The sequence below is a fragment of the Passer montanus genome, unplaced genomic scaffold (genome assembly GCF_014805655.1).
Source record: "Passer montanus isolate IOZ18808 unplaced genomic scaffold, ASM1480565v1 scaffold109, whole genome shotgun sequence".
Lineage (NCBI taxonomy): Eukaryota > Metazoa > Chordata > Aves > Passeriformes > Passeridae > Passer > Passer montanus.
This window is the reverse complement of record NW_024357502.1, coordinates 2222550-2237929: the sequence shown is the minus strand read 5'-3', so window position 1 is coordinate 2237929 and position 15380 is coordinate 2222550. Positions and strand designations below refer to the sequence as shown.

General features: G+C 38.6%; 1 protein-coding gene across 1 annotated transcript in view; it reads right to left on the bottom strand.

Annotated features, from left to right (window-relative positions):
- DNAAF9 (dynein axonemal assembly factor 9) overlaps window positions 1-15380 on the bottom strand; it is a 66271-nt gene that overhangs the window by 31003 nt on the left and 19888 nt on the right. The window contains exons 5-14 of the mRNA XM_039723866.1: window positions 14126-14222; window positions 12180-12286; window positions 9634-9711; window positions 8443-8541; window positions 7679-7734; window positions 6559-6694; window positions 4198-4279; window positions 3267-3303; window positions 580-667; window positions 91-167 (exon numbers count right to left, since the gene is read on the bottom strand). Coding sequence (XP_039579800.1) covers window positions 91-167; window positions 580-667; window positions 3267-3303; window positions 4198-4279; window positions 6559-6694; window positions 7679-7734; window positions 8443-8541; window positions 9634-9711; window positions 12180-12286; window positions 14126-14222 — 857 coding nt within the window. The remainder of the gene's footprint in view (window positions 1-90; window positions 168-579; window positions 668-3266; window positions 3304-4197; window positions 4280-6558; window positions 6695-7678; window positions 7735-8442; window positions 8542-9633; window positions 9712-12179; window positions 12287-14125; window positions 14223-15380) is intronic.

The following is a 15380-nucleotide window of genomic DNA, read 5'->3' as shown; positions in this document are numbered from 1 at the left end:
GACAAGCTCAGTTTAAAATTAGTCTTTTTCCATTTATAATTTATTTTTTTTCCCCAAAGAAGCCAAATGAGCAAGTCTGGCAATACACACCGTAGAGCAGATTTCAGCTGTGCTAAGCCAAGGGTGTCTAACACAGACAGCAGCACCTGCTCTGCCACCTCCTTTGCCTGAAAAAAGGAAATAAAAATTAAAACATCCTTTCCCAAATCCCAGCAGCTCCAGGAGCACCCTAAGACCAACAAGAGACACTAAACAGTGACACACTGATGCACCAGGCTAAAATTTGTTCTTTCACAGATCTCATTTGCCTTACTATGAGGTCAGGAAAATTCATGAGAAGATGGAAAACCAATTGGAGATGGGTAAAATTAGACACACTCTGAAATCTCTCTTTTATTTTATTTTTTTTTAAACAGAATTCAGAGGCCAGGGTTTGAACCTTGTGTTATTCCATTGAGCCAAACACGGGAATTCTTTTGGATTTCTTTTTGGTTTGCACATAAATCTCACACTGCAAGCAATCCAAATCAACAATTACAGAGAGAGAACAATTAAATTTCATTTACCAACTTCATTTACCTTGGATTCAGTGGAAGTTTTAGCATAGCACTCAATGCCAGCAAGCACAGCCTCTACAACAGCAGAATATATTTGCGACAACAGCGTACTGAAGAGAAATACAAACACAACATTTACTGGACAGGCAGAGTTTGCTTCTTCCTCTCTTTAAAGGAGCAGTTTTTCCTCTCATTGCACAACTCCCTTAATAATAAGGAAGGGGTCTTTGTTGGAATAAATAGTTTTATATTTAAGCTTTCTGTTTAAGAAAATTAAATTAGAGCGAGGAAATTGCTCAAATTACAGGATATTTTTAGGGAAATAACTCTTGATATAAATGTATCTGGTGCTTTTGTTAGACAGGAATAAAAAATGTGTTTTACTGTTGCTTTTTGCTGCAGGTGGGTTTAAGAATCACATCCTAAAAGCAGGGCCTGGAGTGACAGAGGGAATGGCTTCACATTGACAGGAGGGAGGGATAGATGGGATCCTGAATTGTTCCCTGAGAGGGTGGGGAGGCCCTGGGATGGAATTCCCAGAGAAGCTGTGGCTGCCCCTGGAAGTGTCCAAGGCCACTTGGAAGTGTCCAAGGGCTTGGAGCCACTTAGGACAGTGGAAGGTGTCCCTGCTGTCCCTCCCTTTCCTAGCAGAATATTGGAATGACATGATCTTTAAAGATCTCTTCCAATCCAAACCACTCCACAATTCCATGAAAACTCCATCCCAGCTTAGTCCAATTCTCTTCTTAACAGAGGACTGAAAAAATGGTACAGAAATAAACCAAAGTCAGGTGAAGCCAGGAGTGACTTTCTATTATTGATACATTTACAGCTCCAGAACCACTGGGGAAAAACCCCACGTGTGCCCAACCAAGGAACATCAGCCTCTGTCTTCCTGCTAAATTACAACCAAAACATGAGCAGACCAATAAAATTACTCCCTAATTTTTCTCATTACTCCACTGCCAATATTGAGGGAGGGAAGAGCAGGGAGGAAAGAGAAGGAAACAGCATTTAAGCCAAATGCAAAGCATTCCTGAAGGATGGAAAAAAAGCATCTGAAGATCCCAACCATGGAGGAACCTCAAAATGCACCAAAGCTTGTCTTGGATCATCCCCAACAGCAGCAAGTGGTTTTAAAATTCAGCTTTCTCACTATTTTTTCAGGTTTCTGGATGGTAATTTCCTGTGCTTTCATATGCACTTAGCATGATTTCACTGCACCCAGTAAAGCAATGTAATTCCTTTATATTGTCATTCTTCCAGGCTTTGTAACCATTCTTATTTTCCCTCAAATTTACAGATATATTTGCAAGAAAACACCTCAGTGAGGTGTCCTTTGTCTTATTCTTCTTCCCGTTTTAACATTTTAAAGCTAGCAGTGAAAAAAAAAAAAAAGAGCAGCACAGGATTTATTCTGTGCTGCTTTGGAAGTATTTTCTTAAAATAAAAATAAAACCAAAAAATTTATCCCAGTTTATCATTCCATTTACAGACTTGGTTTATGCACTCCAGGCAATCAGTACAGCCAAATTTGGAATGAATAGTGTTCAGAAAATATTTTTTATTTCACTTTTTATAAAATATTGACAACTGTAAGAAGCAGGGCAAAACTGCAAACCAAGCTGAAAATCATGAGTTCAGGTTTGTCAAAAAAAGCCAATTATACTACTGTTGTTGAAATTAGGTTATTTGAACCAATACAGGGATGCTTCCAAGGAAAAGATATTATTTTTAAATTACTGCCTTTATCAACCCCTGCTTTGTTTAGAGCTTCTCTGCTCATCTTGATTAAAATGCATTCAGTACAAAGAATTTTTGAAGGAGAACAAAAAGTATTTTACCAGTACATAGATGCAAGAAAAAACACCTGTTGGAGTTCAGTTTTCTTTAAAAAAAGGAAAATCTGCTGCTCAGTGCATTTTTATGTCTCACAATTACCAAGAGCCAACAGTATTTAGTGTGACAGTACTGACACATCTTTAATATTTTCTGTATCTTGCTACCAGGTCATGCAGCTGCAAAAAAAAAGGCTCCTAAAATGATCCCAACTAATAAGGAGGACAAAAATCTCTAAGGAAAAGTCTGATTTATCAAGAGAGAGAGAACAAAGCAGATTTTCTACTGTGTTCTCCAAGCTGGACAGGGATCATGCACAAGAAGTGGACATCAACATGGATAAACAAAGTGGGATTTTGAGAAGGTTAAAATGTGCAGAAGCTTTGCAGCTTCCCAAAGTTTAGGAAAAATTAAGTTTGATTTAACTTGAACACAGTGAATTTCTTCACAAGTTTGAGAGTTCCCTGTTGGCATTTTCACTGAGCATCAGAAATCTTCCATATTGTTGATGAAACTGGTCCAAAAATTACTTTTTCTTCTATCTGTGCAAGATGCTACAGTGTGAGGGACTTTTCCCCCTTCGTTTACGTGAAGTATCTTTCAAAATTATTCAAGTAAGTGTTAAGATTTTTTTGTTCACTACAATTTGAGCAAATTTTATTAATTTATTAATATTTCCTTTCCTAACAACTCCTCATGCACTCACTGCTCCCCACAAGCATTTTGCCTTTGCAATCCTGTCCCATGCCCATTATTCTGAATTCAAATGTCCCTGCAGATGCCAACAGCCACTAAAAGCAGGTTTCTCCTACTGCCACGAGGTAGAAAGGGAGAAGAGTTAAGGAATAATATAAAAAATTGGCAGCTTACACTTGCTCAGCTTGCTTGTGCATCTCATTGTCATTTCCTGTATTAAAACAAAAATAATAAAACAAAAATAAATTTTAAAAAGGTTTGGTTTAAGCACTCTGAGAACATTTCTGCTGCACATCTTACATGGAATTTATCCAGCATTTTATGCTACTAGGGCAAAATTCCAATTCTCCAACCATCCTTTCTTCAGCTTTTCTGAGCCCAGTATATATATATATATAAAACATGTATATAATATATAACATATATATTATATATAAAATACATAACATATAAAATACATTTTATATTATATTATATTATATTATATTATATTATATTATATTATATTATATTATATTATATTATATTATATTATATTATGTTATGTTATGTTATGTTATGTTATATTATGTTATATTATATTATGTTATATATTCTATTTTTAGATGCATATGTTTTGGGGGGTTTTTTTCAAGACAACCCTAAGGACTGACTTCATCCATGGACTCTTCCAGCCATTTAAACTATATAAGAAAATGGTTAAAAATTTTACATGGCTTGTTTTTATTTGGGAATACAGCTACTCTAACTCATTATACTGAGGATAAAAGAAGTGAAAGAATTTCCTTCATCCTTCTAAAAATTCTGAATTACTTGACAACTCCCAGTTTGAATTACTGTATTTTGGAGATTGTTTTTTTATAAATCCATATGGAAAATGGACTTAAGTATTTGTTTAATACTTTTAAAAGGGTCTGCACACTGAGATCTGACAAATGTTACGTTCAAAACTCAGATCTGACAGATTTTACCCACAAAATCTGCAATGATTTCGTGCACTGGCTACAGAATTTACCACTCAGAAAGGAAGCAAAGCCTTTAATTGCTACAAATTTTCATGGAATCAGAGGCAATAACTGCATTATTGTGTATTTAATGCACTTACCCAGGAAAGGAATGTGAGTGGCTCCAAAAAAATAGGTCCTTGAACAAGCCAGAGGTCCCTTTGGAGATACACACTGCACTACCTAGCAGTCAGTATTAATGAGATACAAAAGACATCAGTAAAGCAAATTGGTGCAATAATTAACAATTAACTACATTCCCCTTAAGTCTTCTAAGCACTGACAGACTACAGAAGTTTACAACACAGAACTGGATTGTGAAAAGGCAACTTACGTTTTCAAAGGTCTATTTCACTTTTGACTTGACCTGAATGGTTGAAAGACTTTGGAAAGGAGATGAGCTCTGACTTGTGTTTTCAATTTCCTATGTCAACTGCTCTTTTCATGAAGAGGAAAGTGGGTCAGGTTCCCATAACTACGCTGGCACTTGGTCTTATTTACTATTTTCATGACACCCTATTAAAACAGTATCACCTGTACCTGTAAATAAACCACCTTTTTAAGAACAGCATCAGAATCTGAGGACAACAGATGGAGCAAGTACATCACAATAACACAGTACTTGCATTTTCAAAGGTATCAAATGGCATCTTATTGTTAACAAGGGAAGGAAAGACAGAATTGAAAGTGTTTTCACAGAAATAGCGTTAAAAGCAGCAAATGGAGGATGAGATTTCACCAAGATGCAAAACCACTCTTTTCTCAGGCTCTGCACACGTGATTTGTGCCCAGAAGCCCCACATCCATCCATCCCTGAGGCAGCTGCACATGAAATGCTGACAATCTCATCAACTCATGGCCTCACTCATGCTCTCACTCCAGCATGGCCACATCCACCTGCTCAGGGCTCACACCACTCCCAGAGCCCCTGGAGGCAGCAGGGAGCTCTCTCCACACTCTACCTCTCTCCTCCTTCGCTGCCAAGTTGCCTTCTGGAGCCACCCAGGCCCTCCAGCCAGAGGATCCCAAATCCCTGGGGTGGCCTGCCCAGGCACGGCCCCTGCGCCGCAGACGGACCTCAGCACATGTTTAACACCCCAGCTTTTACTGGGAAATGGAAACAGGTGAATCATGTTCAACATCCTAACTTTCACTTGGAAAAGGAAACAAGTTCATCATGTTTAACATCCCACCTTTTACTGGGAGATAGAAACAAGTTAATCATGTTTAACATCCCACCTTTTACTGGGGAATGGAAACAAGTTCATCATATTTAACATCCCAACTTTCACTTGGAAAAGGAAACAAGTTCATCATGTTTAACATCCCATCTTTTACTGGGAAATGGAAACAAGTTCATCATATTTAACATCCCAACTTTCACTTGGAAAAGGAAACAAGTTCCTCATGTTCAACATCCCACCTTTTACTGGGAAATAGAAACAAGTTCATCACGTTTAACATCTCACTTTTACTGGGAAATGGAAATAAGTTCATCACGTTTAACAACCCTGCTTTTACTTGGACATGGAAACAAGTTCATCATGTTTAACTACCCAGCTTTTACTGGGAAAATCATGCTCAACCACCCAGCTTTTACTGGGAAATAGAAACAAGTTCATCATGTTTAACCATCCAGATTTTACTGGGAAAATCATGTTCAACCACCCAGCTTTTACTGGGAAATGGAAACAAGTTAATCATGTTCAACCACCCAGCTTTTACTTGGAAATGGAAACAAGCTTTGCAACTTCATCAGAAGAGTCCTGGAATTTTATGAAAGGTTTTTCAGAGTTTTGTCAATAGTTGTTGAAGTACGCACTGGAATTTGGATACAGGTTTATTCACAAAGGTGTTACCAAAAAAAAAAAAAAAGTGGCTTTTTATTTCTTTTTTAAGAAATGGCTAAATAAATGTGATTAAAATAGAATTTGTGTGTCACAGTTAAGTGTATCACAGAAGGTTTTCACTTTGTGGTCAGGACACAAACAGCATTTCCCTCTCCCTAACTCACAGCAAAAGTTGTCTTTTTCCAGAGAATAAATTATTTTAACTCATTCAGCAGTCCCTGATTAAGAGTCCAGTACAGTTTCACTTGGAAAGAGCAAGAAAAATCACATTTGTTCCTTAACCTGATGGATTGCTAAGGTGCTTTATGTTAAGAAGAATTAGGCATTGAACTCATGAAAGACAAGCACTCCACCACTCACTTACAGCAAAAGTTGTCTTTTTCCAGAGAATAAATTATTTTAACTCATTCAGCAGTCCCTGATTAAGAGTCCAGTACAGTTTCACTTGGAAAGAGCAAGAAAAATCACATTTGTTCCTTAACCTGATGGATTGCTAAGGTGCTTTATGTTAAGAAGAATTAGGCATTGAACTCATGAAAGACAAGCACAGAAAATACACAAAGAAAAAGAGAATATACCCCAAAATCTCAGATAACTTTTCCAAAGCCTTACCATATGCTTGGCAGTGCTTCCACCAAGGCCAGTGTTTCGGACCAGATGTCCTTCAGATGGAAAATTAAAGTTCCCAGTGTTCAAGTTTTCCTTTGTGGAGTGGCTGCCAAACAGGACAAAGGGCTGGCGGCTCGGGCTGAGGAGGAGACAGGGAATCACCACCAAAATACTTGCAGGAAGTTTACAACCAACAAATGAAATCAAAGCTTTCAACTGCTGCATTTCTCATTATAATAATAAAAAATGACTAAAGCTGCACAAAGCTTCACAGTGAAATGAGCAAGTTCAAAAGAAAAAAATCTACTTGCATTAAAATAGATGATAATTTCTTTCAGATACAATAAATTTATCTCAAGGTTGTTCCCAATGCTCTTAGAAGATTCTTTTATCTTAAACTTCCTTGAAAAGCTGCTTAGTTTAAAATTCACCATCTTGAAAAGCCCTGAAATTACTGTGTTGAAAACAAACAAAACTATTTTGGGTTTAGTTTTGGCTTTGGGCCCAAGACTCAGCTGGAGAGGTCAAGGATTTTCTTTTCTTTATTGCAATGCAAACACCAGAGGATGCTGCCAGCAATAAAGGGCATTAAACTCCACCTGTTTACTCCAAACAGAGGAGAATGTGCAGAGAGATTGAATTATCTAAACAAACCTTCATTAGCTCACAACAGCAGAACATGGATTTTGCAACAGAACCTTCAGCTAAACAACAACTTTTGGTTGAAACTCTCTCACAGAATCACAGGATGGTTTGGGTTGGAAGGAACCTTAAAGCATCTCAGTCCAACCCCTGCCATGGGCAGGGACACCTTCCACTAGCCCAGGTTGTTCCAAGCCCCATCCAACCTTTTCCAGGCATGGAACAGGGAAGGAACTGATCATAATGCACAAAATTTCATGGTACAGGTAAGAACTACAGCATTAAACCCTGGCAAAATTCAGCTTATCTTCCGAGGACATGAAGGAACTTTGCACAGGCTTTTTTAAATATGAGATTTCATCTACTGAGGTGATACCAAAAAGAATTTTTAATATTATGGCATCAGGGACATGGAAATAAAATATTGAGGTAGTAGTGACACCAGAGGGAGTAATGAGTAATAATAATGAGTAATAATTACCTGTTATCTGTTATATGGCTTGAGATCATACCATGGCTGAAATAACTTCTGAAGGGCTGTGAAGAGTTGAAAACAAAAATTACTAAGAAGTACAAGGACAGAAGTGTGAAATATCCTCTCATTAATTAAACCTGAATTATCCTTCTCAGAGAAAACTCCTGAACCCTCAGAAAATACTTCCAACCTCCACAAACAAACCCAAACATCACTAAGTCTCTCATATCATTAAATCACTGAATGATTTAGTTTGGGAGGGACCTTAAAGCCCATTTCATTCCAAACCCCTTCCACCATCCCAGAGGAAGCAACAAAATGCTTCAAAAAAGCAGCAAAATGCATCAGAAAAGCAGCAAAATGCATCAAAAAAAAGCAACAGCCACCCCCAGAAATGCTGTGCTGTTTTCTCCCATGCTTTGTGCCACCCCTCAGTTTTGTTTGAGGTTTGAGATGTGCAAATTCATCTTGTTAAGCCCTGCACACACCAGATTCCATCCAAATGCAAGTTAATCTACCCACAAATATCTCCTGTGCAGATATAAATTGAATTACCAGTGAGCAAACACTTGACTGAATTACCCCTGCAGTTCTAAGCCATCATACCATGGATTTTTAAGGTGGGTGGCGACTTTAAAAAAATCCAAACTATGTGGTTTTACCCCTCAAACATGAAAAGTGAGATGGGATAGGGGGGAAAAAACCCCAAATTAATGCTGAATAATTATTCCTTCTGCATTGATAATTGAGAATTGCTGAAGCAGGCCTACCTCCCCAGCCTGAGATTCTGAGAGTTCCAGAATGAAGGGAATTTCAGTGTCAAAATTAGCAAAAAAATTGGTCCATTGGTGTTCAAAAATCATTAAATCCTAGAAGGAAAATATTTGACATTACTTCCCAAGGCAAGAGAAATGACGGCAAAGGTGACACTTCACTGAATACAGACTGCCCAATGAAACAATAAGCACAGGAAAATAAATATATTTTAGAAGATAAGGACATTCTGCTGGACTTCAGGGTGTCTTTTTGTGGGTGTGTGGTTTATGTTTATTGTTTTCATAAAATTTAAGTCAATTGAACAACAACTTTCAGGTTGAAAATTTCAAATTATAATAAAAGGTTTGCTCAGGGTGTAGGGCAAGTCTGAAACATTAATCTCACTTCCACACAGAAAGGAGAAGTGAAATATCAGAGAGTGATTATTTAAACTGAAAGCCTTGTAAAAACTCTGTGATATTTTAATTTTCATTACAGCAGTTGATTGAACAACCAAATTGGTGTGAATTACCAATATTTTATTAATAAAGGATAATTACTGCTGAATTTTGCACATATTAAATTGCTATCAAGCTAGAAACAGATTAAAAATTAATATATACCAAGAATTATAAAATGTATTTACTATTAAAGTATAAATACTAATAAATTATAAATTATAATTACAAATACTAATATTTATACAATGTTTTTTCCTCTAGCACTGAGATCAGGGCATGGCATTAATGTGAGAATCCCTTCCCTCTGTTTGTATTTCCCAAAGCACCAGGGCAGCCACTGAGTGTCACTGTTCCCCACTTTAAGGAGCTACAAAAATCTGAAAAATGTTTGGTTTTTTTCTCCTGGAAGAATGGTTGTGTGTTAAAGGGGATTTTTTTTAACCCTCCTTGCTGCAAAAGGAGGATCAACACACAAAACCACACCAACTTCATGTGTTTTGCACATGGTTTAATGACACGAAGGAAAGTTTTTAGGAGATTTTCAGGCAAAGCAGTAAATTCAAAGAAAGCAAGACAAGTTATTTTAGTGTTTTGCAGAGTTTGTGGTAGATTTAAGGAATGCGAGGAGACCCTGCAAGCAACAGCAGGCAGAGCCTGTAAATTAAGCCCATAAACTTAATTAAAAGCAAACAAAATCAAATTTTCATTCTGTGGAGCTGAGGCAGAACATTTCACCTGCATTACCTCAAAAAGCAAATCCTCCAAGGACACAGGATCCATTTTGCTGTAGGTCTTCCACAAATCAGCACTGACATCCATTAACTGAAAGAGAATTTAAACACATTTCTGTGAAAAACACCACAAAGAAGGCCACAGATCCAGGTTTAGGATGAGACAGGATTAGGGAACACTGCCCTGTCTAACAGTGCTCCTTAACTCTGATTTCACAAATATTTCCACTCTCATTTCACAAATATTTTCACTCTGTTACAAAAGACACGACCAGTGAGGGTCTGAACTCTGGGCAGAGCTTTCTCTGCATCCTCCAAACAAATAATTTCACAATATTTTTTTCAATTTAATAGCAAAGAACTGCATGAGCTGGTGCAGGCAAAAGGGCAAGATGAGTTCTCTGAGTTAAGACAGCTAAGAGCCAATTCCAGGGTTACTCATCCTGAGCATCAGCCAATACTTGCTCCAAGCTGATGTAAATTTAGGCTAAGACAGTTTAACTTTGCAATTCTTTCTTCCAAGTAGGAGGATGATGCATATGGAGAATAATATTTAAAAATACATTATTGAGGGGCACTGGTATCTGAATGATTCTGCATTTACAGGGCTCCACATCACCCACTCAGTTAAAAATGCAACACTGGCTGGAATTTTCTTAAGCCACTGCTTTACAGTTATTCCAGGTACTCATGCAATAATGACTTCCCAGACCTCACTTCCATTCCTATGAATACAGGAAATTTTCTAAATTACAGCATCATGCACAATTCTGATTTATCCAGTAAAAGAGCAACTGCCTTTAAAAGACTGGGGAAAATCCTGAATTATCATTCTTCATATATTCCAATCTAAGAGAACACACAGCACAGAGAAAATCTCAGAGGGAAAGCCTGAGCTAAAAATGCACCAAAAACCTCCCCTTTTAATAATGGCAGAAGAATTAATTTATAGATGATTTACAGTGATCCCAAATGCACTTCCAGCCTGGTTTCCTCCCCCCTCAGTGACACAGAACCACACAAACACGTACCAAGTTAAGAATGTCACTTCCCATTTGAAATCCCCTCATGATTTCAAGGAGGAAGCGAACAAGAACTCCAGCTGGAGCTGGCTGGACTGCCAGAGCCAACATGATTGCTCTCAAAAAAGGAGTCCAAGAATTTTCCCTGCTCCTTTTGAGGCATTCCAGGAGTGCTTGGGGACAGTATCAGCTCCCTGGATCACACAGGAGAGGTTCTGTCTGTGCCACCCTGTCTGAACATTTTTTTCAGAGCCTCTACAGATTTCTGAAATGAACTGGGGTAATTAAAAGGCAGTTAAAGACCTAAACAGCTCCTGAAATATCAGTGAAATTTTAATTTATTCATTTCAGGCATCAAGAAGGGTGACTGGCTGCCCTCCCCAAAGATGCTCATCCGTTTGCTCTCTGTGTTTAGGCAGGTTCACACCACAAGGTGTTACAGCACCAGTGATGGAATGGAAAAAAAAACCTGAAAAAAACCCTAAAAAGCTTAAAATTTTCCACCCAGTGGAAAGACAACAGTGCTCAGAAAGGCACAGGAACTCACAGAGAATATTTCTGAGCAAGCATGTACAATTATAGATATGATGATACTTTTAAAATGGCACTATTAATTCTCTGGAGGTTTCCAGCTATCAGGAGTCAGACAAAAGCCCATTGTGGCTGTAAAAATAGAGGAGTGATAAGAAAAATGGAACATCTGCATTGCTGTGGCAGAGAGTCAAAAAATGAAAGCAAAGAAGCTTTCAATAAGCACAGAAATGCAAAGCTGTCATCCGAAAATGCTGTTAAGAGCATGATTAATAAATGGGCAAATCAGTGACACAAGTTGCTCGGAGTGGAACAGCAAATCATTATGAAATACAGCAGCAATTAAACCCTGACTGTTGCCCTATTGAGCAGGGTATGATGACCCCTGAATATACAATGTCAGGGAGAGAAGGGGATGCATCTCTTCAGTCAAAACCAGTGACCCAAGAATAGTCTTTTCTTATTTTCTGAGCTCATCTCAAGGTGTTTGTCACTAACCAGCTCCTCCTGCTCTGCTCTTGAAGATCTAGAACCCATCTAAAAAATTAGGGGTAAAAAAATCCATCTAGGGGTATAAAAATTGGTTGTTGGTAGAGGTGGCTCGGGGAGAAAAGGGGGAAAGGGGGAGAAAAGGGGGAAAAAGGGGGGGAGGGGAAGGGAAGGGAAGGGAAGGGCAGAGCTTTGAATGACAGAGGGAATAACCTCTCAGGGAGAGCTGAAGGGAAGGGAAGGGAAGGGAAGGGAAGGGAAGTCCTAAATCACAGCAGAGGCCTAGGGAGAATGTCCAAATAATGGTTTATGCAGGAAAAAGTGCTGTGTAACCCAGAACAGAACCTCAGCCATGCCACAGGGTCTCCATCCTGCCACAGTTTTACAAGATCCCAAAAACCTCCAGCCAAATGAGCAGTGAGTCAGGACTAGATCATCTCCAAAAGTGCTTTCCAAACCAAATAAGTTCCTGAGTAAGTTCTGCTTCAGGAAGGGAATGACTGAGGGAAGCACTCACTTCATATTTCATGGTGAAGAAGCCGTCGCCCCCGATCCCCTCGAGCGCGAAGGCCTGGACGATCGGCCACTTCTCCACAATGAACATGTCAAAGATCTGCAGGTGGCCTGCAAAGCAAGCACAGCAACATTCCCTCACAAATCCTGGCATTTCAGCTCTCCCTGAGTTCTTGGGATTCACAGATTCAGTTGTACAAAAATCCCATTTTTGTACAACCGAAAAATATTTTTCATGCAGACTGCAATTTTAAAAGCTCCTCTACACCCTAAATTTTGTCCTTTTTTTTCAGGATATTCCCCATCTCCTTGCAAACTTCATTACATGCTGATTAACAACTGTACAACCGAAAATCTTGAAGTGAAAAATATTTTTCATGCAGACAACAATTTTAGAAGCTCCTCTACACCCTAAATTTTGTCCTTTTTTTTCAGGATATTCCCCATCTCCTTGCAAACTTCATTACATGCTGATTAACAATTAAAATTCAAGAAAATAAACAGGGAGCTTTGCTTACTCCAGTTCATCAAATGCTCGACCTTAAGTAAATACTGAAATACAACATCACAGAATCCCAGAATGGTTTGGAGGAAAGGACCTTAAGGCTCATCCCATTCCCCCCTGCCATGGGCAGGGACACCTTCCACTGTCCCAGGGTGCTCCAAGCCCTGTCCAGCCTGGCCTTGGGCACTTCCAGGGATCCAGGGGCAGCCACAGCTTCTCTGGGCACTCTGTGCCAGGGCCTCACCACCCTCACAGAGAGGAATTTCTTCCATCATCCTCATTTAATCAGAATTTTAAGTTGAGGGAGATTAAAATTTCCTCCTAGCACTTCCATTAATGACTTTTGAGGCAGTCAGAGCATATCAGCCTTCCCTAAGGGAAGCAATAAAGAATTAGGAATAAAAAAAGAATGCAAGATTACAGTGCTGAGGCTCATGGCTGGCTCCAGATCCCAACAGGAAGCCATGCAGGGCAGTTTTTTTCAGTTCTAAAAAAGGAAACTTGCATAAAGAAATGTTTATTCTCCCCTTCCATAAAGAAGGATTTATCTGGAGCTCCCATGGGAACAGAGAAGTTCTGTAGCAGCTCAAGACACTGCTCTGAATGCAAATCATTTCTCTGCCTCACGCTGGGGCATTCGCTCCCCAAATGAACTCTGAGGGCTTCCAGTTCTCAGAAAGAAATTCAACTCTTAAGAAAAAAGATGCTGAAAGGAAACTAATGACTTAGTAATCCTTATTTCACTTCTAAGGCAAGGAAATCTTCATTCCCTGAAGCTGCAGGGTACAAAAACACTTCCATTCTGTGTTGGAACTCTAGATGCTGAGAATTTTAAACTTTCTGTTTTGAAAAGCACAGACCCACAGGAGAATATTATATTTAACCTAAGGCTGTAGAGAAGGCTTCCAAAATTGATTAACAGCACTAAGATTACAAGTGTGTCATTTGAATAAGAGTGTGTGACATCACGAAGTAGAAAACATAGAGTTTAAAGTTTTAAAATATAATAATATATATAAAGCTATATAAGAAGTTTTAAAGTAGTAGCCAGTTGCTCTTCCTCACCTTCTTCTTCATGAGTTTAAGGAATATTTTGTAATTAGACAAAAAAATCCACATTGCAGGACACAAAAGATTAGTTATTGAGTTAAAAATTAAAATAATTGAAATATAATTTTGTTAATTAGATAGTTTAATCTTTTAAGGTTCTTCTTGTAAAGAAAGACAGTTAGCCATTTTATACCTTGTTAGTAAAATATTACAGAACTCACTACTTATGAAACTGTAAAACAAATTTTTTAAAAATCTAAGTTTGAATGTGAAATACCATTTCAAATACCTTCAATCTCAACCTTCATAAAAAACAAACCCAAAAAAAGACCAAAAAAAAAAAAACCCAAAAAAACACCCCAAAAACTAAAAATTCTGAGGGTCACCCACCCTACCTTGGCAGCTGTAGGGGATCCCGATGCGGCTGCAATCCCTGACCATGTCCACAAAGCTGGAAATCTTGAATTCCTCTGCAGCTTCTTCATCCTCATACTGAAAGAAGCCAGTTAAAATCAAATTGGATTAGGCATGCCCTAATTTGATTGGTAGGAAAGAGAAGATGCAGTATGTAAAGCACTAAAATATCACCTACAGGCTCCTGAAGGCATTTTTGGGAGGTGCTTTGGGATTTTGGAAATCCCATCATGGCAGGGATGTACTCAAGCCAATGGAAAATTGGAAAAAAATCAGACTTCAAGGTTTTTAATCATGACATATGAAGGCATAATTACAGACTTTATTTTCAGCTTTCAGTCAGCTGAAGTTTCAGTTCAACTCTTTCAACATCCAGATTTGAAAGATAAAAGTAACTGTGAGGGTACCAACTGATGTGCTACGAAAAAACGTACCACTGAGGGAAAAAAAAATTAAGATAATGTATTACCAGCTAACCAACACTGAGCAAGGAAAATCAATGTCACAATAAGCCCCAGGTCACAGATTAGGCAAGGAGAATCAGTTTTGGTCTGAGGGAGAGGTGAACTGCAGGAAAAGGAGGAGGCAAGAAGAGGACAAACCCTCATGCAACACTGTCAGAACTGAAGACTTCAGCAGACTGAAGAGCAAATTTCCTAACTCAGAAAAGCATAAAAACCAGACTGAAGAGACAAATCACACAAAGTCATTTTTATAACAGAACACAAACCTGCAAACACACTGGCTTTGACCTGAGAAGCAGTTTAGCAGCAAGCCTGGAACCAACAGGTCCAGCCCTGCAGGCTTCTTCAAGAGCCACTTGTTTTCTGGAGCAAGATCAGAAGGCAGAGGTGTTTTGCCTATGTTATTTTATTTTATTTTTATGTTCAGTGCTCTGAGCTTCTTATCAAGGCAAATGACATGATTATGAACTTTTTGTGAGCTTCAGGGTACACCCAACACATTTATTTTAAGAACAAGCTCTTTTAAACCAAGCCTGAATTGAAGCTGCAGCCCCAGCTCCTCTGTGGTGTGTTCCTCCTTCAATCCCAGGAAGCCAGATCAAAGCTGCAGCTCAAAGCCAAGCCCCAAACAACTGCCAGTTTCTCAAGACTTCAAAATGTCATTGGAATAAGAACTTGGGTTTTGGCAGGGTGCTAAAGGCTTGCTCACAATCTGCTGTTGCAGCCAGTTCGACCGTGGCACCCCAAAATTTGCTAGAGCAAATTTCTGTAT